The 25,044-nt window shown below is 54.8% G+C and overlaps 1 protein-coding gene across 1 annotated transcript; it reads right to left on the bottom strand.

Annotated features, from left to right (window-relative positions):
- Nucleotides 1-3,081: 3,081 nt before the first annotated feature.
- On the bottom strand, nt 3,082-22,013 carry NGFR (nerve growth factor receptor). Its single transcript, XM_043470877.1, has 6 exons — nt 21,810-22,013; nt 14,918-15,059; nt 11,248-11,607; nt 7,389-7,641; nt 5,968-6,128; nt 3,082-5,308 (listed from the first exon to the last, which is right to left on the bottom strand). The coding sequence occupies exons 1-6, from the start codon at nt 21,873-21,875 to the stop codon at nt 5,007-5,009; spliced, it is 1,284 nt and encodes a 427-aa protein (XP_043326812.1). The 5' UTR covers nt 21,876-22,013; the 3' UTR covers nt 3,082-5,006.
- Between the last annotated feature and the right edge of the window lie 3,031 nt (nt 22,014-25,044).

The following is a 25,044-nucleotide window of genomic DNA, read 5'->3' as shown; positions in this document are numbered from 1 at the left end:
CTGAGATGTGCTGTGAGAATAAAATGCACACTGGATTTTTAGAACTTAATAGAAAAAAGTAAAACACATCATTAATAATTTTAAAATATTGATTATATGTTGAAAAGACCCTGGATATATTGGGCTAAATAAAATATATTATTATGCTCATCTCACCTGTTTCTTTTTACTTGTGGCGTACTGCAGAAAAGCCTGGTGTACTGCACCCCACGGGTCACAAAGAGACAGACATGACGGAGCAACCGAACAACAATGTGGCTATTAAAAAATTGAAAATCGTGTCACTTGCATTGTATTTCTATCAGACAGTGCTGCTTCAGAACACATTCATCCATTTATTCAGCAAAATTTTATTGGGTGCTAGCTGTATGCCAGTCAAGGTGCGGAGGATTAGAAGGTGAGCAAAACCAGACCCTGCCGCTGGTTTCCTGGAGTTTACAGTAATCAAATAATCACTCAGATGGGTGCCTAAATGCAAAGAGAGGTAAGTATTTTAAAGAGAAGGAGCTGGGGGGACTCCCCTGGTGGTCCAGTGGTTAAAACTCCATGCTTTCAAAGCAGAGGGCATGGGTTTGATCCCTGGTGGGGGAAACTAAGATCCCACATGCTACTTGACACAACCAGTACGGGCGGGGAAGGAATGGAACCTGATGTTCTCTGAACCTGGATTCAACAAACCTGATTTGTATCCAGAATATGGTGAGAGCTTTTCCCCAAGGAAGTACTGAACTGGGAGGTAACTTGAGAAAGGAAGAATGGTACAGAAAGGATCAGTCAGTTCAGTTCAGTTGCTCAGTCGTGTCCAACTCTTTGCAACCGCATGGACTGCAGCACACCAGACTTCCCTGTCCATCACCAACTCCCAGAGCTTGCTCAAATCATGTCCATCAAGTTGGTGATGCCATCTAACCATCTCATCCTCTGTCATCTGCTTCTCCTCCTGACTTCAATCTTTCCCAGCATCAGGTGGGAAAGAGCTGACTTTTCCAATGGGTCAGTTCCTTGCATCAGGTGGTCAAAGTATTGAAGCTTCAAATTCAGCATCAGTCCTTCCAATGAATATTCAGGACTGAAATCAGAATGGATAGCATGTGCAAAGGCCCTGTGGCTTGAAGCTTGAAGAACTGTGAGAGTGCTGGTGTGGGGAAGCATAGAGTGCGGATGAAGACAGATGGAGCAAGACAGTGAGTCTGGAGGGGTTGGCAGGAATCTCACACAGCCTCTGAGGGGTTGGCAGGAGCCTTACCCAGCCCCTGAGGCAACATTAAAGATTGGGAACCAATGAAGCAGTTTTGCTCTTGCAGGGGAATTAAAGAAGGGATGAAAGTTAGGCTGAAGGAGGACCAAGAGGGTTTCTCCACGATGTGGTGGTGGGTGGTGTGAATCTCTGGCACTGTCTTTCAGGTTCTCTGCCCCACTGTCCCCAGGAGCCCTAGACCAGTGTCAGTTACCTCCACCCCTCCTACCCCATCCTGTGTGTTATAAGGAGCTTTCACGATGCCCTCTTCTCGCCAGCCCTGTGGTTCCTCCTTTACCTCTCACTTCCACCTCCTGGCCCACCTATCCTGTCCCACCCCAACGCCCCACATGGCAACCAGAGCTGTGCTTTCTGAGATGGAAATCTGTCTGTGGTCCCCCTGCTTAATCCCCCGCAGTGGCTCCCCAGTGTTCTAAGATGTCGTCCAGGTTGCTCTGGTGTGTCTCTTTGTAAGCCCTGTCCTATCTGGCCCCACTGACCTCCCACTTGTTCTCTGGGCTCCACACAGCAGTCTCCCCAGGCCCCTCGGTGCTCTGTTCTCTCTCTTCAGGGCCTTTGCTGAGCTGATTCCTCTGCCAGGAAATTTCTCCTCCCCCAGCCTGTTGACTCCACTTCAGTAGGGCTTAGCCTCAGTGTCTCTTTCCTGGCAAACCTTCCCTAACCCCTGGGAGGGGTGTCTGGGCTGGGACTGCCACTCGCCCTTAGCATGGCACTGCACACCATCTGGGGCTGTCTGCTGCCTCCCCTTCAAGAACTTAAGACTGTGGAAGGGTCTGCATCTCCTTACTTCCACACACAGCATCTGGCTCTCCCCCACCAAATCAGAGGCATTTCCCCCATCAGAATGGGGGCTCTTCTAGGACAGGAACTGTACCTCCCTCATCAGATTAGAGGTATCCTCAAGTCTGGGGCTGTCTCCCCTCTTTGGAGGGGAGGCCCCTCAAGAGTCTGTCTCCCCCATACCAGTGGGGTTACCCAAGACCCAGGATCATTTCTCATTTTGACTCTAAATCACTGCCGCTCCCTACCACCTTCTTCACAACCCTCACAGGCTGGGGGTGGGAGACGGAAGACGCCTCCCTCCACCTCACACATAACTCTTGGCTGGGGTCCGGTTGGCCCTTCCCAGGATCCCGAGATCAGGAAGGCTTGTTTGCTATTCTTTGTGGGAAAGCAAGCCTCCCGTGGCATTCCCTAGCAACCGCAAGCTGAGCAGCTCAAACCAGCTGTCTGGCCAGCCTGGGAGAGGGGCACAGGCCCAGGGCCTGGAAGTCTGCAGCTCCTGGATCAGGCAGGGCTCAAAGCCAGGCTGGTGGGAACTGGGGCTGGGACCTGCCCGGGAGAGCCACAGGGGAGGGGTCTGCCCAACTTCGGGCTGGGCCAGCCAGGCTTCTGCCAGGCCATCTGGAGCAGGACTGTGTGTGTGTGCTTGTGTACTGGGCTGAGGGGTGCCTCCCAGCTCATGTGGGTGGCTGGGAGCTGTGGGGTTGTGACCTGGCCCTCCTAGCAAGCCTCTGGCTCCCCTGTGGTCAGTTTCACTTCTGACATCTGGTCAAGTTCACAGCTGGCCAGCTTCCTGCATGGCCATTTACACTTTCCCTCTCCAAGGTCTGGCGGCTAAGGCCCCCACTCCGTCTCCATCCCACTTAACTCCATGGTGACACATGTGAATTTGCTGGATTTCTGTTAAAACTTCCCCTTTATGTGTGTGTGTGGGGGGTGTGTGAATAGGACAGGAACTCGCTGAGTTGAAAATTATACCCAGGTCCCTACCACACACACACAACCCCATACCAACTCAAACCACGTATGTTTCCAGAAAATCTCTGTACAATTTTTCTTTGCTATTTAATGTTCATCATTTATGTTTTATGTGTAGGTTTCAGGAAGACCCAAGAAATGATTACACAGGATGCAAGGGGCAGGTGACCAGGAGGGTGACAAGGATTCTGGAGCTCACAGCTCCCAGCCAGGGGAGGGAGTGGGCAAAAGGGTTCCATCTCAGCCCAAAGGGAGACAGGAGGGGCCCCAGAACCAAACACATGCTAAAACATACTTGCAACCTCCAACCCTCTCCCCGGCTGCTGGGGAGGAAAATAAATACCTCCGACTCTGTCCCACTCCCCATGTTCACAGGTGAGGGGTCAGCAGGTGAATTTCCTCCTCCCGTTACTGACTCAGGTCAAAGAAGTGCCTTCTATGTACAATGTCCCCAGTCTCTTATACAGGGGTGAGAGACCCCTGGGCTGGGGAGGGGGTGGCTGGCAGTGCACACCCTGCTCGGGGCTCGTTCATGCTAAATAGAGGGGGGCAACACTCATTCCAACAGCAAGCAAAACAGAACAGGTCAGGAGGGACCTCACGGCCCCTTTCTGGTACCAAACTCGGGAAGAAGCAGTCCTTTGAAGGGTCATCTAAACTCAGAAGAGACCCTCGACGGGTCACACTCTGTTTCTTCCTGCTGCGTTCCCACACTGGTCCACTTTTCTTCACTGCAGCCTCCGGGGCCCAGCCAAACCCGTGCTTGCAGCGAAAGGGTGGAGGGGGGAGCATTCCTCCACGTGCAGGCCCTTGGAAGGCAGGCGCCAGCTCAAGCCTCAGTCGTCCTTGGCCCGCCAAACCCGGGGGTGAGGCAAGACGGCAAGCAGAGTTCAGTTCCCTTCGATGCTTCTCTGGCAGCTGCCCCAGAAGGATCCGGCCTTGGCCCAAGAGAGAGAACTCTTGGAGAGAAGCAACATTTCTCATCCTGTGTGTGTCTCTGTGAATCTGTGTGCTGCAGGTTGGGGGGGGGGGTCCTTAGTTCCCGACCCCCCAGGGCTAACTCCAGGGGAAGATGCTGCCTGTGTCAGCTCCGGGTCTGTGCTGGGATGGCAAATACTTACAGACTGGCCACACCACAGATGTCACGCTGACCTGCCTGAGGGGACAGGCAGAGGGAAGCCGCACTCCTTGCCACAAACCCCAACTCTGACTGGGGTCAGGCCTTGGGTGAAGCATCTGCCCTTCACAGGGGCTGGACAGGCCTGGAGATGGTGAAGAGCAGACTGGGCTTGGCTGAGACACTTGCCAGAGGGTCGCCTGGTCCTCTCCAGCAAGCCTGAGGCCTGTGCCCCTCATTCAGGGTGAGGGGACAGCTCATCTTTGGCTTCTTCATTGCTGGATGCTTTGGGCAAATGACTACCTCTCTCTGGGCCTCACGGTCCTATATGACGAGGGGGATAGACTAGATTTCAACCCCCTTACCAGCTCTGATAAACCTCTGAGGCTCTTCATCTTAGGCCAGAGGGGAGGAGGAGAGGGGGCTGAGGGACGTTTAGGTCACGAAGGTGCTCCCTCGTCCCCCAAGTTCACAGTGTAGTGTCCACGGCTCTGCTTCCTCAGTCTTTCCTTCTGAGTCTCTGGAGCCTTGTCATGCCCCCAACACCATCCCTGGTGTCAGCCCCCCAGATATGACAACCTGCTAAGGTGGGAAGGGCTGGCACCCCGAGAAGCAGGGCGAGAAGAGAGCAGGGGGCCTGAGATGGCAACAGGGCAAAGAGGGTGGGTGAGGCAGCAGGGGCACTTATGGCGCTGGAGAGGGAGAAGCGATGATTGGAAGCGGTGGGACAACACAGGAGCAGTGATGGAGCTGTGGTTCGGGGGCCCGGGCTCTGAGGCCCTGCCCAGAGTCGGGCAGCTCTGACCCGCAGGGTTGGCTGGAGCATTAGTCGTTGGAATGTGGGGGCAGGGCAGGGGCTCCCGGGCCGGCTCACACGGGGGACGTGGCCGTAGACTCGCTGCACAGGCTCTCCACGATGTCGGCTCGCTGGATGCGGCGCAGGGCCGCCAGGAGGGTGTCGAGTGTGGCGCTGTCCTGGGCGGCCCAGCTGGCCAGCAGGGCACGGGCAGGGCAGGCCTCATGGGTGAAGGAGTCTATGTGCTCAGGCTGGTAACCCAACTCGCCTGCCAGATGCCGCCAGGTGTCCCCCGCAGAGCCATTGAGCAGCTTCTCCACCTCCTCCCGCTTGGCCAGCGGCAGGCTGCTGTAGAGGCCTCCATCACCCTTGAGGGCTGCCAAGAACCCAGGGGGAGTCAGGCACTACCCACTAGATCCCCTTTCTCCCACAGTGGGTGTGGGGGCCTGGAATAAGACCCAAGATGGGCTGAGGCATTTCTCCTCTCAGTCTGGGGAGGACCCAAGAGCCTAGAAGCAGAGGGATGCCCAAGATGCAGTCCTGGATGTGGGCAGGGCAGTGCAGGCACCTGGGGGATGCTGACTCATGTCTCTTCCTCATCCTTAGCTCCAGAACCATCCCCAGCCCCTAACTTCCCTGCCCCTGCCCCCCAGCAATTAATCAAGGCAGAGGAGACAGGACTTCTGGTCCTAGACTCAACTGCAGCAAAGTGTCTGGAGCTGGGCTATGGGCTACCAATTAGGGGACATAATTAACTACTTGTTCCCCAGAAGTCCTGGGCAGGAGGCTAATTGCATCCACTCTGAGGAGTAATTAGCTCTGGGGGACAATTAGCTTGATGAGTCTAGATGCTCCAGTTTGTCAAAGCTTCTGTTTCCCAAGTCATTCCACTGGCAAGGGCCTCTTCTACCCGCTTTCTCACCCCGCCTCTTCCATCCTTCACCCAGAGGCCTGCAGCCAGCCCCTCTGCAGTCCCATCCTGGTTCCTCCTGTTCTCCCTCTCTCAGTAACCCCCCGCCCGGCCCCGCTGCTCACCCTGGCTTGCGGCAGTCTGCGTGTGGGGCTGCTGGTCATGCAGGCTCTGACTGTCCACAGAGATGCCGCTGTCGCTGTGCAGCTTTTCTCCCTCTGGTGGGGGTGTCTGGTTCACAGGTCGGCTGTTGGCTCCTTGCTTGTTCTGCTTGCAGCTGTTCCACCTGGAGCCGGAGCACAGGCCCAGTCTCAGAGCCTGAGGAGCCACACGGCCACGTGGCTAAAGGGAGTGTGCTCTGGCGTGTGAGCACCAGAGGCCTGGTGGGGGCTGGTCCCTAACCCCCGCCCAGCACGGGAGGCTCTCTACACACCTGTCCTTCCTCTACATACCTGTCCCTGGCCCACACCGGAAGCACCGTGAGGGCACAGCGGCACCCAGGGCTTGGTGTATGTGGCCGGTGTTCAGTAAATGTCCATGGGATGAATGGTGCACAAATAAATGACTTCCCACAATTTCAGTTTTCCCAATCTTTCCTTCTAAAGTACTCCCACATGTGTGCAGGCGTACGTGTAAGGATTTCCCCTGCTATTATAAGCAATAAGGAAAAACTAAAAGCAAACCAAATGTCCATCAATAGGAGACTGGTTAAATAAATTATACTCCACCCATATTATTGAATGAGCAGTCATAAATAATCAGATAATCTGTATGTTCTGAGGAAAGCTCTCCCAAGGGAAATTAGTGAAAAAGTAAGTTGTAGAAGACGTAGAGTGTGATCAAATTGATGTTAAAAAAAAAAAAGCCAATCTGTGTGTACATATAACTATAAAAGATTTTATACACATGTGTTTATAAATGCAAGAAAATGGCTGGTAGGGATCCATTCCAAGCAGATTCCAAAGAGGAGAGGGGTAGGTAGGATTTGGGGAGATAAAAGGAGGTTTTACTACTTTTTGCTTTACAAGACATTGATCTTCTCTGCATTATCCCAAACAACCATGTTATTTCTTTGATGATTTTTTCTAAAGAATGGAAAATGCATTTAAACATCTAAAATGCTTTCGAGGTCTTCACCACATCCTGGATTTCTGGACATGAGTGCCATAATATCCATGTGTGACATGGCCAAGAAAGATACACACACACAGGTAACTGTGTGAATAAATGGGGTCCAGGGAATGAGGATGCAAACAGCTGGTAAAAGAAGCTGTGTGTGCAGTTGGAGGCTGAGGAGTCAGCTGGGGAGCAGAATGGGGGTGGGGAGGTGCTGGCACCAGGACAGGACAGGAATGATCCCCTTCCTTACCTTCTGCTGACCTGCCACACCTTGAAGTAAAGACTTCAGGGTGAAGTTGATGGCAAGTGAGGATGAGCTTAGTTTGGGATTGAGTTAAAAGAGTGTGTGCCTTTTCAGGTCATGGTCACAGCAAAGCTCTCCCTGAGGCCAAGTATCTGGCTCCCTGTCTCGGGTTCCCCCTCTCACCTCTTGAAGGCGATGTAGGCCACAAGGCCCACAACCACAGCAGCCAGGATGGAGCAATAGACAGGGATGAGGTTGTCGGCGGTACCTCGGGTCACCACAGGCTGGGAGCTGCCCATCACCGTGGTCACCACATCTGACACAGTGCTGGTTACCAGATCCTGCTCTGGAGGTACTTCCGGCTCCTGGGTGCTGGGGTCTGTGCTGTCTGAGCCCTCTGGGGGTGTGGCCCGTGTAATCCAACGTCCAGGGATCTCTAGGAGAAAAGGCTACAGGAGTGAGGACCCACTTCCCCCTGAGTCCCTCCCCTAGGTTCTGACCCCCAGAGCTTCACCCCAGCCCCGGCCGGCCCTGCCTCAGGTGCTTGTATGCCCAGCGGCTATACATACAGGTGTGGGCTGGGATGGGATATACGACATCACGATGGTGGAGAAGACCAAGGATCTAAGAATCAACGGCCCTCGGCCCCCTTCAGCTCTGTCACTGACTTCCTGTGTGACTCTGAACCAGTTCCTTCAACTCTCAGGACCTCAATTTCCGTGTCTACAGAATGGGGATATCAAAAGAGATAGTCTTCAAGCTCCTTTCCATCTCAGGGAAAGCTGTGACCCTAGAATTCAACTCTGCCTACTCTAGGTACCCAGAAGCCTCACGTGGAGATAAACACACAAAGAAGAAAATGAGCACTAGGATGCCTCCAGCTGGAATCAGGCTAGCGAAATGTAATTTCTCTGGCCCCAGGTTGTCCTAGTGGTCCCAGTCACCCCTGTCCTAAAGAAGGATAAGAGTAGTTGGGTGTGGCAGAGAGGTACTGTCCCATGCACCACCCTCTGAGAGCTGGCACCAGCCTTCTTTCCAGTCTCTCATGTCCTAGCTCTAGGCTCGGGCAGGGTGGGGAGGTACACAGCTGGCTCGCTTCCCTCCAGCCGGTCCATGGATAGTGGCTAGCCTCTACTTCCTGCCCTGTGTAGCCCCCATACCATCTGATCTTGCCATCCAGAGAAGACAGTGTCAGACAACCCAAACCCAAGTGGGGAAGAATGAGGACTGCTGGCGGAGAGCAAGCCCCCAGACCAGGCACTGCCCTGTCTCAGGGGAGGGAGACTGCTCTGCCACCTATTTAGGTTTTTTCATACCAGCTGGGCACTGCCAGCCTCCCTGGTAGGGGACTGAGCACTCCCTGGCAGCAGTGGGTGGTATTTTCCATTCTGTCACCCAGCTGAAGGCAGTACCGGGGGTTGTGGGCTCTGGACGACCTGGGGGTACCTGTCTGGGCAGAGTTGCCTACCCCATCTATCCTCGCTTCCCACTCTTGAGTCAGGGAGGGAAAGCAGACAGGACACGCCACTGGGGTGAAGCGTGGGCACTTTGCTCCCCAGATCTGCCCCACTCAGCCCTCAGTTTGCCCACCCAAGTTAGAGTTGAAGCTGCCCACTGGTTTTCTAGACCTCCTTGGCTCAAGGCAAAGATGCTTCAAAGGCCCCCATTTTCAGCACCTTCTGAGGAATAAGGTCCCCAGATGTGACTCTGGAATCCATCTGGCTGGCACTGGCGAGGGGGCTGCCATCTGCTGCCCTATCCCTCCCCTTCCTCATCTCAGTCCTGGGAAGGAGGGGATGGAAGAGGTGGGGCAGGGAATGGAGGAGACACAGCCCTGCCTTCTGACAAGGCGCTGGTTTGGGGAGGGTCTTCTCTTGCCTGGATAGGGGACTGGGCCAGCTGGAGGGGCAACCTGAGCCCTGAGGCTGAGGGTACAGCTCTGCTCAAGTGACCCAAACCCAGAGGCTGAAGGCACAGTTAGGTGGAAGGCCAGTGAATCAGGCATCACAGAGATTCAGGAGCAGAAGGGAAGAGCTGAGGGAGGGTGGTAGCCAGACAAGGCTGAAGACAGCACTTCCAGGGCGCTTTCCCCTGGTCTCCTGAATGCCCCCCTAACGGAGGGCGAGGATGAGATCCAGATGTGACCACGTCCTCTAGCATTCCAACCCACTAAGCCCCTGGCAGGTCCTGACAGCCGTTTCCGGCATAGGAGCTCTCAGACTTGGGGGTGGGTAGTAGAAAGAAGGACTGGGTTACTCCTTCTAAACCCAAATTTCTCTAGTTGAGGGCTAGGGGGTCAGGTTCTGCCCCCAAGGTGGGTGACTCACCATGTGGACACCTGAAATGTATATGCAAGGAATATACCCTGCACTGGAGGGGAGGGGGGCGGCCAAACTACCACAAATCAAATTCCATTTCCTGAAATGCTCCCCCCTGCCCTGGAGCTGACATTTAACCCAGGACAAGCAGAGCGGTATCTGGAAGGAATCTGTGAGTGCCCCTGTAGGCAGAGCCCACCCTTCTCCCAGCAGGCACCTTTGTTTGCTCTAACCGCACCCCTAACTCCCACCCCCCACCAGCCGGTCCCAACTTGCCCACAGAAGCGTGCCACCCGCTGCCCGTTGCAGGCTGCTGAAACTCCCCCTGCTCTGCCCTGTGCCTGAGGCTACTTGCCTGTCTCCTGGCCCAGGGCAATTGCCACCAGAACTACCATGTCCCACTCCTCCACCCCTACCCCACATCCCAGTGCAGGGAGCTTCACACACATGCTTGGCCTCAGCCCAGCTTAACAGCCCTCTCCACCCTGAGGTCCTGGCACCAGAGGATCACAGGATTTGGAAGGCCGGCACGGGTGAGTCAGAGCAGAGGCTCTCTACAGCAGGGGATCTGCCTCCCCCACCCGACTGGGGGCAGATTGAAGGCAGAGGCTGTGCTGCCCCCAGCACAAAGGGGAGATATCTCCTGGGAACTGGGTGCTGGGACCATCTCCCTCAGCAGACTGGGGCAAAGGCCAACTCTGTCCTGTCCAACTCAGGGCTCCCAGAAGGAGGAACTTGTTGCCTGCTCATAGTGAGAGCACCCTGAGGGTTAGGTCCCAAAGGGAAATAGCTAAATGGGTGCCCAGTCATAGAGCGACAGAAAGTAAAGGCACTGTCAACCTCTCCCCCAAGATGGATGTCACCAACCAGGGGACCAAAACAGTTCTGCCCGGCTACCACAGGGCTTCCTCCTCCCATGCCAGGAACTGCCCATCCAACTAAGGTGGGCACAGCCAGCTCCCATCCCCCCAGGGAGCTGAGGGCTCTCCACATGCACCTGCCTCATCCTCAGGCTCCCAAACCCCAGGCCTGCTGCTTCCTCTGCCTTCTCTGTCCCAAAGCCCCTGTTCTCACGATCTCCTTAGTGTTCCCTGGGTCCCACTTCATCCTTGGCTAAACGTAACAGTGACTACTGACCCCTCCCCAGCAAGTTGAAGTGAACCAGCCCCCATCCTTAACCTGGAAACCTTGTGACCAGTAGGAAACCGAGGTCCAGAAACCAAAGTGACCTTCTTGATGTCACTCGGTAAGTGACAGGGTGGCGGACTCTATCCCAGGTCTCAGAGCCACAATGGGTCTCAGAGCCAAAGGGTCCCAGTTCCAGAGGGTCCTCAGGCCCCTTCTCCAGTTCAGAGAGTCTACCTCAGGCTCAAACATGCACCATCTGTGCTCCGGCCACGGAGGCCCCCTGTCTGCCGCTCATCTGCCACCCACCCAGTCCCGAGCTGGCAGCCACAGGTTACCAAAGCGCGGGAACCGAGTGTGGCCTGGGAGGACAAGGCTGGCTTTCCAAACACTTCGCCCAGAGGGGCTAACAGTGGATGGGGTCCTTTGGTGGGAAAGATCAGGAGAGTGTTTGCTGGCTCGAGGCCATGGGGGGCTGCCGCTGCAAGCCACGGCCGGACCCTTGCAGAACCTGCCGGCCAGGGTCGGGGCCTCCCAGCCGGCCCTGCGAGCTCGCAGCCCCTCGCGCCCTCCCCAGCCCTGCAGCCCCGGCCCCTCACCCTCGCACTCGGCGTCGGCCCAGCGCGTGCACTCCCGCAGCTGGCGTTCCGTGTCCTCACACACCGTGCAGGGCAGGCAGGGGTCCACGTGGTTGGCCTCGTCGGAGTACGTGCCGTCGGGGCACTCCTCGCACACGGTGTTCTGCTTGTCCTGGCAGGAGAACACGAGCCCCGAGCCCGCCTCGCACACTCGGCACGCCTCGCAGCGGCCGGTCGTCTCGTCCTGGTAGTAGCCGTAGGCGCAGCGGCACACGGCGTCGTCGGCCTCCACGCAGGGCGCCGACATGCTCTGCAGCCCCACGCACTCCGTGCACGGCTTACACGGCTCCGTGGCGCTCACCACGTCCGAGAAGGTCACGCCTGAGGACAGAGGGATGGGCGGCATGGGGGTGGGGGAGCCGCACCCCGATTTTAGTCTCCTGCCCTGGGGGCACTTGGGACGCTGGAGGCCCTCCCGGCCCCATCCCCGGAGCCCCTCGGCCCACCTCGTCCCCTCATGGACTCCCCTCTTCTTCCTCCCATCCCTGATTCTGGGTGTGGGAAAGCTGGGAAGGAGAAAGGGAGCCAGGAGCCCCATGCTCCGGCCCCGGAAACTCTGGCCCTGAAGTCTCAGGGGGTAACGCAGCTGGTGCCGGTAAATTTCTTGGCAGATTCTCTCCAGATTCTCTCGGAGAGTTCCCAGCATGATTAAGGAATAATCTGAGCGTGGTTCCCACCCAGCCCTTCCCCCAGGCCAGAGTTGAGCTGTGAACCCAGCCCAGGCATGGCCAGCCTTCCAAGAGAGCCTCCGCTGCCCTTCATTTCTATCCGCACAGGCAGCGGCTCAGGTGTGGCCTGGATGGGAGTGACTAGGGTTAGATGACAAAATCTCCCACCCATGGCGCTGCCCCACGCTGCTGAAGGGCTTGGCTCCAGAGGGTGGGGATGGGACTCCTGGTAAGAAAGGCACAGCAGGAGGGGTTGAAGCTAGAAGGAATAAAGGACTTGTGTGTGTGGTCCCTCTTTGCACGAGACAGAGAGGACCCTGGCATCCCTCCCCTTATTCTGGAGCATGAGTCAAAGGGCATGGAGGAAAAATTTCCAAGCTTACTCTTGACTCATGCGCTTGAGTAAGGGGACGGATGCCAGGGTCCTTTCTGCCTCGTGCAAAGAGTGGGTAGGCACAGAGCCATATCTTCTTTACCCTTTCTAGCCCAGGGTGGAGAACTCCATGCCAAACTGAATCCAAGAGAATGTATCCTTGCTCCAAGGGCAGGAAGAACACATATTTAGGATCTGAGAACTGGGGAAAGAGGATAGCTCAGAATGTGGCAGTAGAGGTTAGCAGATTAGGATGCCAATGGAGGGAAATTGGGGCTTGCTGTGGGGGTCCTATCTTAACCTTCTCCAACAGCATCCAGAGACAAGATGGAGCACAGGGTCATTATCTTGGAGGCTGGGATTAGGGCTGGAAAAGCAAAGAGGGAAAAAAGCAGAGAGAAGTGAAAGGGGCAGCAGTTGGGAGTTGGGGGGTGGATGGAGAGAAGAAAAGATAGAGATGGGCCTGAAGAGAGCCTTCAGTTTCAAGTCACTTCTGGCAGAGCAACTCCTGTGTTTCTCTTCCTAGGCATCAAGCAGATCTGGATTCAAAACCTGCTTCCATCACTTTATTAGCTGTGTGACTCTGGGTGTCTTACTTAACCTCTCTGAGCTTTTTTCTTTCTCTGTAAAACTGGGAATAATGTTTCTGTTCACAGGGTTGTGGTGAGGAATAAGTGAAATTCCACCATAAAGCACTTGACACACAGCAGGGATCCTGTAACAGTTGGGCCCCTGGGGTGGGCAATGATAAATTCAGTAGCAGGGATACAGTCAAACAGAAAGGACTTCCAAACATAAACAGCAAAGGCAAGATGTCCAATTTATACAAGAAGCTCCTATCTAGTTGGCATGTGGCAGCGGGGTGAGTCTAGTCACACGGGAGGGGAAGGAGAGGGCCCTGCTCATGGGAAAATACAGAAAATTAGCTGCGAACTCCTAGGAGAGGGTTTTAGGGGGCGGGAAAAATGTGGTCTTTTTTGGCAGAGAATGAAGGCAGGAGCTTAATGGGTTTCCTTGTGGAAACGTTTTGAGGATAGAGGGAAAGTCCGCTGGGGTCTCCATCCCATAAAGTAGACTTTTAAAGGCAGCCTGTTAACACAGCTGGGGGGGGGGGGCGGGGAAATGTGAGAGAAGAGGAAGGGAGGGGAGTGGAGGGAGGAAGTGGGATTTCTGAGCTGCCTCTCTGCTCCCCTTCCCTGAAGATGCCCTCTCTCAGCCTCCTGTATCCCAGCCCTTGCTTTGACAAAAGGATTAGGGTCCCATCCTGGGAGACTTAGGGTCCAAAGAGAAGAGGTCCTGGGTAAGAAATGAGAGGACAGCATGGGAGATTCCAGGGCAGCTGTGATTGGCTAGCCCTGCCCTGGGATGGAAACCCTGTTAGGCCAGGGCCAGGGAAGGTACCCAGATGGCAAGGTAGCAAAGGGATGTCTAGCCTTCCCTACCTGGCATCCCTCTGCTGGGGGATGGAGTTACAGGATCCACAAGCACAGAAATAGGAAAACTGTGTGTGGGACACCAAGGAGTTGGGGTTGCCTGAAACATAGATATGCTGTGTGCAGAGTGGTACCTGGAGGTCGTGATGGTGGTGGTGGCGGTGGCAAGACACCCAAGGTAAGACAGGCGGAGTCAGAGTTCCCAGTTCCTATACCCTGGTTTCCCAACATGATTAAAGAACAATCTGAGTAGAGTTCCCACTGGCCCCCCAGATGGGCACTGAGTGCCAGGTAGAAGGCAGGACCTAACTGTCAAGAGGAAAGGTTTCCAGAGTCAGGAAAAGGGTTCATGGCCTGAAAGCAACTGGTGAGGGGGGCGCATCCATCAGAGATGAGACATGCATCAGAGATGAGACAAGGGCACAGAATTTCAGATCACAGACCCACCACCTCATCCAGAACCTCTGGAAGATGGGGTTCTCTCCCCTCCTCAAGGAAATCCCAGGTAGGAATGGCCACAGTGCCCCTCCCCCCTGTTGCACCCAACATCACTCCTCAGTAAGGACATCCTTGTAATACTCCAACCCCCATCCCTGTTGCCTGGGGAAAACTCTTTCCTGTCAGAACTGGAGTAGAGTTGCCCTGGGGAGCAGTGGCGGGGGGAGGGGGGGATAGTGGGAGCTGCTGGGGGCTGATGGGGGGTGGTAGCGACACCCTCCCAGGATCCCCCAAGGTCAGTCTCCAGGGTAGCTAGGATTTGATCCTCTTCCCCTCCCCCAAATGCGCTGAGGGTAAGTGGCAGCCATTGATTTTGCAGCGCAGATGATATTTTTAGCTGATCTTAGCATCAGCTACTCCTCCCACCTAGCCACACTCTTCTACTAGGCCTCCCTACTTGGGGGCTGGGAACGGGCACCTCCTGGGGATCCCCTATCATGCCCCTCTTCTCCCTCTGTATACTTCCCTCATCCATTCTGAGCTGCCCCTCTCTGTCTCCTATGCTGGGTCAGACTCACTTCTGGCACCCATGCGGTGGTGGGCCGGAGTTCCTGCTAGGACCCAGAGTGCTTGTAAGGCCTCTACTGGGCATGCCTGCCAGTCCCCTTGCCCTCCCTTCCATTCTTCTCTCCTTCCCCCACCGGACACTTTCTACTTACTGTCTAGGCAGGGTTCACACACGGTCTGGTTGGCTCCGCAAGGCTGGGCCACGCCCTCACCCAGGTTGCAGGCTTTGCAGCACTCTCCGCTGTGGGTGTACAGGTCCGTGGGGCATGCCTCCTTGGCACCTCCAAGGGACACCTGGGTGGGGGAAGATCAGAAGGTCAGATTGGCAAGAGAAAGGGGACAGGATGTATTCTGAGGGAGCAAACACCCCTTCCTAAAGCCTTCTATTGGAACCACCTGGCCTGGGATGAGCTCACCAGGGAGGCATTTGGCACTTGAAAGCTGACAGGGAAGAAAGGCAAGGGGACAGCACAGCCCTGCAGGCTGCTGGGCTGTGAGATCAGAGCCTCGGATGCTGACCTTCTGCAAAGTTCACCTTGGGGTTACAGTAACTCCTGGAATCCCAAGGATACAGCATGTGGGGAAGGTAACCTGAGGATCAGCAGAGGGCCTTTGGGCAGCGGTCAGGAACCAGCAGACAAGTTGCAGCTGGCTCAGGGCTCCCAGCCAAGGGGGCAACTTGAAGCTGAAATCTAGCCCAAACGCCACTTGCTAAGCTGCACACCTGCAGGGATGCGTCTATCCTGAAGGGAGTCTTTTTCTAAGAAAGGCTAGCAGAGCTCTACTCTCGGTCCTGAATCCTACCATTCCATACATTAAGGATCAAATGGGAGGTGTCTGTGCCCAAGAACAGAAGGCAGAGGGATGGGACCTTGGGTTCAAATCCTGACTCCACTCTGGGAGTTCTGACCTGCTCTGCATTTCCTTTTGAGTTTTCATCTCTCTGGACAGCTAAGAGAGGGAGACAGCTCAGGGCCAAAGCAAATGAACAGCCAATCATCAGGACTCTGGTGCCAAGGCGGGGGGAAAAGGACGCCTGTTACCAATGATGAGAAAGTGGCTGCTCTCACCACCCAGCAGCCCTGCTCCCTCAGGGCTGATTTCCAGCCACCAGCCCTTTTCTCCCTGCCCCCATACAGTCAGTGGGAACAGCACTGGAAACAGCGGAAAGGGGAATCAGATTCTTGCTGCCGAGGCATCTTTGCTCATGGATGGAATGATTTAGCACCGGATTCCCTAGAGGGAGGGGCTGCTGGCAGATTGCTTTATATTTCTTTTCCTTGAAAAAAGTCTTAACGTCTAATAAAACTCCACAGCCTGTTTCCCTGGCTCCAGACCATGCAGTTCTCATTTGATGCTCAGAGGAAGTATGGGCTCTTGGATCATGGGACTAGAGAGGAGCCTTAAGGGTCATTTGGGCATTCCTTGCTTCTAAATTGCCCACAATGGCTCCCAATACTCCTTTCCCTTCAGTCCTTTCAATTGTCCTGAGGTCTCACTAGGGTTCAGTGGAGGCAGGGGGCATAGACAGGTTGGATCAGTCTAGGAGGCAGCCTAGGGTCCTCAAGAGACTGGTGGGAGGGTACAGGCAGCACAGGAGGGGAAGCTTGGGTGTTGCCACCGTCCACTCCCCAGGTGGCAGGAACACAGTGCTGGGAACATCTGCAGACCAGAAGCCGTGGCCCGGGGAGGGGGCAGTCCCAGATGCAGGCTTTCCCCCAGGAGGTGAGCAAGATTCCAGAAGGGTCTGTATAGATTTCTTTTCATCCTTCAGTATTCTGCTTAAATGGCACTTCATCAGGGAACTGGTCCTGTGGCCCCAGTCTCTTGCTTCGTCAGGTAGAGCTGCCTTGTCACATGTCCTCCCTGTTCACGCCTGTCTGCTCTGACACTCTACAGAGTCCCCCAGTGGACTGTCAGCTCCCTGAGGCCAGGGACTGTGGTGGCCTCAGTGCCTGTGATGGTACCTGGCACATATTAGGGACCCAACATGTATATTTATGGAATATTTAAGAACATAATATTATACGGCCTCAATTAACTAGCACTCCAGAGACTGACTTTCTGGATAGCTGAGTTTCCGGAAAGTCATGGCTTTGCTGTTCTCACCTAATGTTTCTCATTTTAACCATGGAGGCTGCACCTTCCTCCTCCTCTGGATCATGCCTTCACGGTTTCCCCATGACTCAGGGACTCAATATTTACATCAGCAAGTATTCCAGGATGCAATGCAGTGAAGCCCTGTGCTCTTTATCCCAAGGTAACACACTTTCGTCTCTTTGAGTTCCTGCCAGTGCAGGAAACATGGGTTCAATTCTTGGATCAGGAAGATATGGAGAAGGAAATGTTAACCCACTCCAGTATTCTTGCCTGGGAATTCCTATGGACAGAGGAGCCTGGCCAGCTTCAGGTAAGATGGCTACAGTCCATGGGATAGCAAAAGAGCTGGACACGACTTAGTGACTAAACAACAACAAAGTGAATCTTTAGAAAATATGTAACTAGCCCTGGGAAGAAGGTATATAAATTGAGTGTAAGCAGGATCTGAACTAGAAGAGGGCAATACTCAAGAGTAAAACAGCTGCCTTCCTCCTCCGCTGCCTTCACTGCTTTGATTACTGGCTCATGGCTTACAAGTTGGGTGACCTGGGACAGGTTTTGAATTTCTCTGTGCCTTAGTTTCTTTGTCATTAGGTAACCATGACAGTTTCTGCCTCTCAGGGTTGCTGGAGGCAGTAAATAAATGAGTATGGTGTTTATTCACTTTGGGACCTCTCTTTTCTCTTTTCCAAGGTCTTTTGTGGCTTTTGGCTGTGTTCCAGTTAGTTGAGGCTGCTACAGACCTGGGTTCCAGATAGCTGAGGGGGTCTGTCTATGGCATTCGTGGGCGGAGGGGCAGCCTCATGCAAGCCCCTCTTTTGGAAGCCTCTTTCCCTGCGGCAGCCTGTGGTCCTCTCTCTTCTCCAAAGCCTTCCGTTTGGAATCCAGGCCACATAATTAGTAACCATGTGTTTCCTAAGCTTGTTTTGTTTTCTATTTCAAAACATTCCATATCTGCTACTTAATAGTATGCTACTTTGGGTCAATTCTCAATCTCTCTAAGCCTCAATTTCCCCCCCTAAAACACTGGATTGGTGATATCTACTGTCCAAGTTTGCTTTGAAAATTAAATGAAATAAAGTATGTAACTCTGCCTGGTGCATAATAGGAGTTCAATAAATGTTGGTTACCAAATAAGTGTTTTATCTTATAGAGAGTGAGCTGCTGAGCCTGAGGGGTAGGCAGTGGGAGAGGAGAACTGAGCCATCCCCAAACAGGGGAAACCATCTCAGAGTAGGGGGCAGGATAGAAATGGAGAGAGATTTACCCACCAAGAGGAGTCTGAAGAGGGTATGCAGGCCAAAAGAGGCTGGAGAACTGCTCTGTTTAAAGTTAACTAACTCAAATATTTACTGGGCACTAAACTAAGAGTTTCCAATGAGACAGGGTCCCTGATTCTTGGCAGGAGTCACAGTGCCATGAGGGAGAGGCAATATCACCTCAAACAGCTGTTCCAGAAGCCGAGGAGGAAGGCTTGAGGGACAGACGTGGAAACTGAGGCCCTCAGAAGTCATGCCCCGAAGTGCCTGGGAAGCACTAACCTGACTACACCAACTATTGGTCCAAGGCCGGGCAATCCTGAGAAGTGGGGTGGGGGGTCACTAGGACTCAGGCTAATTGTTCCAAAATGAGCAATTTACCAAAATGATAGACACACTTGCTTGAAATTTACGTTTATTATATTTACTCATTCCATTTTCGAGAATGTTTGCAAATCTTTTTTTGCCATGTCCTGGCTTTCAAGAAACTAAGGTGGAAATACCGTTAGGTGAACTGACTTTTTAATAATTAATTAAAAAAAAAACTGGACAAAACAGAAAACACGCCAAAATAGTTGAAAGAATTTGAAACTATAGGAAGGCTTCAGTGTGATGAGTCCTAACTATTCATAATAGCTTCAGCAAAGGGTTCCTTAGGCGAATGGAGCCATTGGCTGGGTGAAGGGGTTGGAGAGTTTTCAAATATGGGAAGGCTCTTTTGAGACCAATGCAAACTCTGAGGAGGCGCTGGCACATGCCCCCCCCCCCCCCCATCCCTTGAAACAGGGGTGGAGTTTGAGGGGGAAACAAGATCTAATTACTGAGGAGGATGCTGCAGGAAGACTTTGAAAGGGAGCAGGGTTCTGAGTCGGGGGAGGGGGGTCGGTGAAGGGGCTCAGTTACAAATCTGCGGTGCCAAGGGCATAGGACAGAGTCTAATCTCCAGGTCTAGTGGTGATTCAGGGCCACGTGTCCTTCCGTGATCTGGAAGGCTGGGCAGGGGAGTGTGCCTGGCATAAGGAGGAAAGAGTGAACTCCAAGCCAGGAATCCTGGGTTCCAACAAGGGTGCCACCACATACTAACTGGGGGAACCTAGTTTCCTTCCTGAGAGGTTCAGCTTTCTCAACTGTAAAATGGGAATAACTAGATTTGCTCTGCTGGGACCTTATACCGATTAAATAACACAAGAGAAATTACCCAGGGCAGTGCGTGGCACACGGTAGGCACTCAACCAATTTTATTATTCCCGCCTCCGAGCCTCGCACCCCAGGGAAGAATCGAGGCGCGTGAACGCGACCCGGCGGGTACAGCGGGGCGGGGACCCCTTCCCTCCCGGGGTCTCCTCCCCCGCCCGCTCCTGTCCTCGCATTTGCTGTCCTAGTTGCATCCCTATTAGGCGCATTAGCCAGCCGGCGGCTCCGGTTACAGACGTCTGAATGACAAAGTGCCTCCATTACCGGCGCGGCCCGCCAGTCGACCCGCCGGGACGCGCTCCGGTTTCAGCACTCTCTTGCCGCGGCCCAGGAAGAAACTCGGACCGCTGCGGTGCTCAGGACCAGCCCGTAGACAGCAGCCCCGCGGCGAGGCAGGGGTGAGGGCCGCAGGGGTGCGGGCGGCAGATTCTGCGCGGGTCCACCTTCCCGAGCCCCCAGGCCCTCCACCCCCTGCTCCCTTCCTTCCTCGCCTTTTCTCTATTCGGGTGACACTCTCCAGCCCAAATCCCGAGCCCACGCCCTCGCCCCTCCGGAATCCGCACTACTGGCTGCCCCAATCGCCGCTCCCGGCCATCCCCTCGACCCCCGCCCTCCGCCCGGCCCCGGCTGAAAAGCTTCTATAATCCACGGTGTTAGTGCGCAGACGTGCCCGCAGTCACTCCCAAATCCCCGGACGCAGCCACAGGTATGGACCGCTCCGGGGGCCTGTGCTGAGCTTCGGGGATGGGTCTCTGCCCATCCGAGCCCCCATATTCCCGCCCGCTCGCCGCCGAGACGCGCAGCTCTTCTCCGGAGCTGGGACGCCGTGCTGCCCCGTAAGACGTACGGGAGATACCGAGCTGGCAGTCAGATGAGGGGCAGTCTCCCTAGGATTCTGGCTCAACTTGCTTGTGGGACCTTCCTTGACCAATTGGTTAAAACTCTCAGAGCCTCAGTCTCCTTGTCTGTAAAATGGGGGTTTGGGGACTCAGTGCCCAGAGGAGATGAAGACGGCAGGGAGAGTGAGGACATCTCCATTGCAGAACCTTCCAGGGCCCTCCCTTCACGGCCACACATCGGGTCCTGAATGTCCTGTCAGATCTACCGGGGGGACCTCGACGCTAAGACCCGCAGTCCTCTGCCGAAATGTCTGAGACCCTCTATCTTGTTCCGAGCCGGGAGTCTTTCACCGAAAGCTGGGCGGGGCGCGGGCAGAACCCCGACCCCCGCCCTCCGCCGTTCGCTGAAACGTAGCGAACGGTCGGGGCGGCGCTGCGGCAGGTTGACTTAACAGGGGGTCCGGGTGGCGGGTGAAGCGCGCAGTCCGGGTCGCACCAGTAGCTGCGATCGCTCTGCCTTCGCGCCGCAGCGCCCCCTGCCGGCCGCCCTCGCCGGCGCGCCCCCTCGGCAGCGCACTGCCTGGACCTTCCCCACTTTGCGAGTCCCGCCTCTCTGCACCCCGAGAAGTGGCAGCGGCCAGAACCCTACAGACGGCGCCTGCTTCGTCCCAGCCAGTCCGCAGCTCTGCTTCTAACAGCGAGAATAAATGCGTAGAGGGAGCCCGCAGGTCGCTGGGGAACCGGGGAAGCAGGTTCGCCATGGCGAGGTGGGCACTCCTTTCCCAGCCTCGGACCCCAAACCACAATTCCCCTACCCCGCGAGAAAGAGCGCGGGACACATGCGGAAAGAGTCTGCGTCTCTGCTCTCTCTTCTCGTCCCACTGTCTCTCGGCGGACAGGCGGGGCCCAGACCACTCAGGGTCTGCTCTCCCTACTCCGTCCTCTCTCCTTTTGCTTCCCTCTCTCCATCTCCCTCACCAGCGTCCCTTTTCTGCCCTGCCTAACCCACTTCCCTCCCTTCCACAGAGCCCCGCTCCCCGAACCTCTCCCTCCCACGCCCCTCCCCCCACCCCATTGTCTGGCTGGTCTTCATTGTCCGATGCCCGGTCCCCTTGCCTCCAGTCCCTCCATCCTCCTCCTACACCGTTCTTATCTCCTCGTCTCCGGTTCCCCACCCCAACTGCGCTCGCCTCTCACTTTTCTAGTTCCCGTCCCATTCTTCGTCCTTCTCTAGCCTGGGTTCCGTCCCACGACTCTCCAGAGATCAAGATGCTCAGAGGGAAAGTCGCTTCTAGATCCCGCATTCAAGCGCCCTCTTCCGAAGAACCCAGGCATCCGAGAGCCCCATGACTCTCTCCTGAGAGACCCCTCCCAGCTTCTCCACACACACCTCCTATGGCACACGAGGACCTGCTTCCGTGCGCCTCTCTTCTTCGCATCTTTACCTTAAATCTCAGGGTCGCCTCTTCGCTCGGAGAACCTGAGACGCTCCTCCGTGGATACTGGCATCGGAGCTTCTCTCTCGCCATCCACCCCGCCCCCCCAGCATCTGGGACCCCAACGCTCTTTTCTGCTTTTCCTCAGGGAAACCTGGACTCATCGAGGTTTCGGTCCCGGGAAAGAGCGCGAGCTCCCCTCCAGCTAGCACTCACCCCCAGGAGCAGCAGCAGCAGCAGGCGCGGCCCGTCCATGGCGCGGCCGGCGGCACCTGACCCCATCGCCCGCCTCCCGCGGCAGCGCTCGGCTTTCAGTTCAGCCCGCTCCGCGGACCGATAGGGCTGCGCTGCGCAGCGCTCCAGCGCCAGCCCCTCAGAGCTGGCGGAGGCTCGGCTCCCTCTGGCTGCCGGCGGGAGGGGCTAGGAGAAGCCAGTGCGGCGGCCCCGCCCTCTCCCCGCCCAGCCCGCCCACCCCCGGAACCGCGCCCGCCCTCCCCGCGGTCTCCCGAAGAGGAGAGGCGGAAAGGGACATCGTGCAGGGAGCCGCGCCCGTGCGCCCCGCTGCCGCTTCTCCGCGCCCCGCCCTCAAAGCTTACCCCTGACCTGGTACCCGGCGCCCGACCCGCGTTACTGCGCGTCCGTCCCGGATGCTGTGGGCTCGGGTTCCCTCTCTTGCGCATCTTTCCCTGCCTCTGGCTTCAGCTTCTTCTCCGGTGCCCTGCTCCCTACCCAGCCGTTATCAGCAGTGATGCTCACTGCCCGCCCCTCCTTTCATTTCCCGGTCCATACCCAAGCCCTCCCTCTGCCCCTTCCCAGTGCGGGGTTCTCTCTGCAAAGGCCTAGGGGAAGGAGGGAGAGAGGTGGCAAGTGGTCTGACATCGACCACAGACAGCAGGGACGTTCAAGGAGACCATCCCGACATCATTTGAATTCTCAGAAGACGGGGCTGAAGCGATCGCAGGTGTGCACACACACAAAAAGGAATATACACACACTCCCAAGGTTACATACACATGTGCTTATGCAGTCTCCTATGCCCACGCCATCCTCACGCAGGCCTGTAGACCGGCGCCTTCTGCCCATGCCTGTGCACCTCCACACATGCACACTCATCGCCCGTGTGCTCATAACATTCAAAGACACGTCCTCACGTACACATTCACACATACATGTGTTCGTGTGCAGTCGTCTCCATGAAAGCCCTCATATGTATTGTCTCTCACGCAGTGCACACACACACACAGATATGAACACATAGATGTATCCTCAACCAATTTGCCTTCATTAGATTGTGTTTCCATAAGCTGATGAGCTCCCTGCAGGCAGGGACTATGGTTTCTTATCTGAATGCCTAGTACACAGCAGGTGTTCAATAAAGGTCTGCAGAAAGAATAAAAGAGTTGAATGGACTCACATCCATGTATCCATCCATGTACATCTCCAGGACCACACTTACCATGCTCTAGAAAACTTGGAAGTTTCAAATTATAGGCCCTGGCAACCCCAGGAGTTTGCCACCAGTCTTTTGACAGGAAGCAATCCCACCTCCACCTTGATCTTCACCCCCACCTTGCCTGTCCCCACCCTTTCCTCATTCTCGGACAGCCCTGGAGCACAGAATTGTAGGGGGCAAGTCTATAAAGCTCATCCCCTCACCCTGATCTTGGCCAGGTGTGGACCTCAGTTTCAACTTTGAAAAAATAGCCTTAGAGGAAGAAGGGAGAGATTAAGACACTTGTGCTGAGGGCAAGCTTACTACTGGTAGGTGATTTCCCAGCTAAATCATTCATTTGTGGGAGTAAAAATTCTGCCCTGTGAGTTTCTTTCCTGTGTAACCAACAAAATCTAGTGGATATCCCCAGAAAGGACAGGTAGACGTCAATCACTGTGGCCCTGACCATGAATGTGAATAAGCTACCTCCCATGGCTGGGCAGAAGACACCAGGCAGCCATCCCCTCTTCAGAAATCCCTGAGGATCCCTCCCCGGAGACAGGGATGCCTCTAAGCTGTCTCCTCCTGTTGCTTTTAGAGCCCTGCCTTTCCTCTCAGCTGAATTCATGGAAGGCAGGAAGGAGCAACATTAGGACTAAGAGCAGCATTGAGCAGCTTACTACCAAGGGTATCAGCAGTATGGCATTAATTTAAATACTTCTGTTATTAATTTATGATCCTGGTTACTATTATTGCCAAGGTTATCCATCTCAACACAATTTAATATGACCCACATCACCAAGGCTGGGCCTGGGTTATTAATAATTTCCATGGTCTTGATCAATTTAAGCCTTCCTCAAACAATTACAAACAGCAATTGTTACTATTATTAGCAGTATTTCTATGATTAAGCCTAAGCACAAGACCACGATGTAATGCTGAGTGCTGGTGGGGAGACGCTGTGAACTACGCAGAGAAAGGAGCACTGAACTCAAAGTCAGACAGGCCTGGCCACATATGCCTCCACCTCCCACCTCATCCTCACATCAGTTACTTCTGCCTGGTCTGTGGTTATGTCATCTCTCTCAGCTTCAGTTTCCTCATCTATAAAATGGGAATTTTTTAGAAAAGATCCTCTCTTGAACAGCAAAATAAAGTTCATCAAAAAAGAGACTCAAAAAAAAAAAAAAAAAAAAGAGACTCAATCTCCTTTTATTCATTCAACCCATGCATTTATTGAGCACGTGCTATGGGCCATACCCTGCTCTAGGTACTGAGGATACTGAACAATAGCAGCCGCCTTCATGGAGCTGATGTTCTAGTGTGTTAGTGACTTGATATGAAGGGTTATTTTATAATGTGACACCTTGGCTTGACCGTTAGATAGATGGCAAGACTGTGATTAGAGTGCTCCTTTGCTGGGACCACCGCCATCACAATCTCCATCACTGTCACCATCCCGCCCCTCTATACCAGCAACAGCACCACTCTGACCGCCATCACCATGACACGAACATCACTACCAGAAGCACCACTGCCATCGCTGCATCCCACAACTGTCCCCATCACTGTCATGATTACCACATCATCACCACCATCAGTATCATCACCACAAATGCCAGGGCCATGGCCGCTGCCACCACTTGCCTTTTGACATCTGCACCACAAGTAGTAGGGAATCCTGTTCCAACGAGTGCTGATTACATAGGTCCACCCCTTTTCCTTGGAACGATATTGGAGGCTCTTTGGTGCCACTGCCTGCCCCAGCCTAACTCCCTAATTGTCATGATTCCTGGCCACAAACATGAGCATGCTTCAAAAATTTCTGTCTGACTCAGCTCCCTTTCCCCTAAACCTCAGCACTTGGAGTCACAGCTGGTGGGGGGTGGTGCGGGATGGGGAGAGGGCTCTTAGGAGTTGACCGGCAAGGCAGCACCAAGGGGGCAGCAGTTTTAATTGGAGGGTCCCCCCAAACCATCTCCTATAACAGAACTACAGGTATACAGGCCCCCTTCCCCC

The sequence above is a fragment of the Cervus canadensis genome, chromosome 1 (assembly GCF_019320065.1).
Source record: "Cervus canadensis isolate Bull #8, Minnesota chromosome 1, ASM1932006v1, whole genome shotgun sequence".
Lineage (NCBI taxonomy): Eukaryota > Metazoa > Chordata > Mammalia > Artiodactyla > Cervidae > Cervus > Cervus canadensis.
The sequence above is the reverse complement of the archived record's forward strand: the minus strand, read 5'-3'. Positions and strand labels throughout refer to the sequence as shown.

Bases quoted from the DNA above. Each gene is read 5' to 3' on its own strand.
- NGFR (XM_043470877.1), bottom strand. From the start codon at position 21,875: ATGGGGTCAGGTGCCGCCGGCCGCGCCATGGACGGGCCGCGCCTGCTG. The intron at 15,060-21,809 runs GTGAGTGCTAGC...TCCCCCACCCAG, and splicing joins TGCTGCTGCTGCTCCTGGGG to GTGTCCCTTGGAGGTGCCAA. The intron at 11,608-14,917 runs GTAAGTAGAAAG...CTCTGTCCTCAG, and splicing joins GTGTGAACCCTGCCTAGACA to GCGTGACCTTCTCGGACGTG.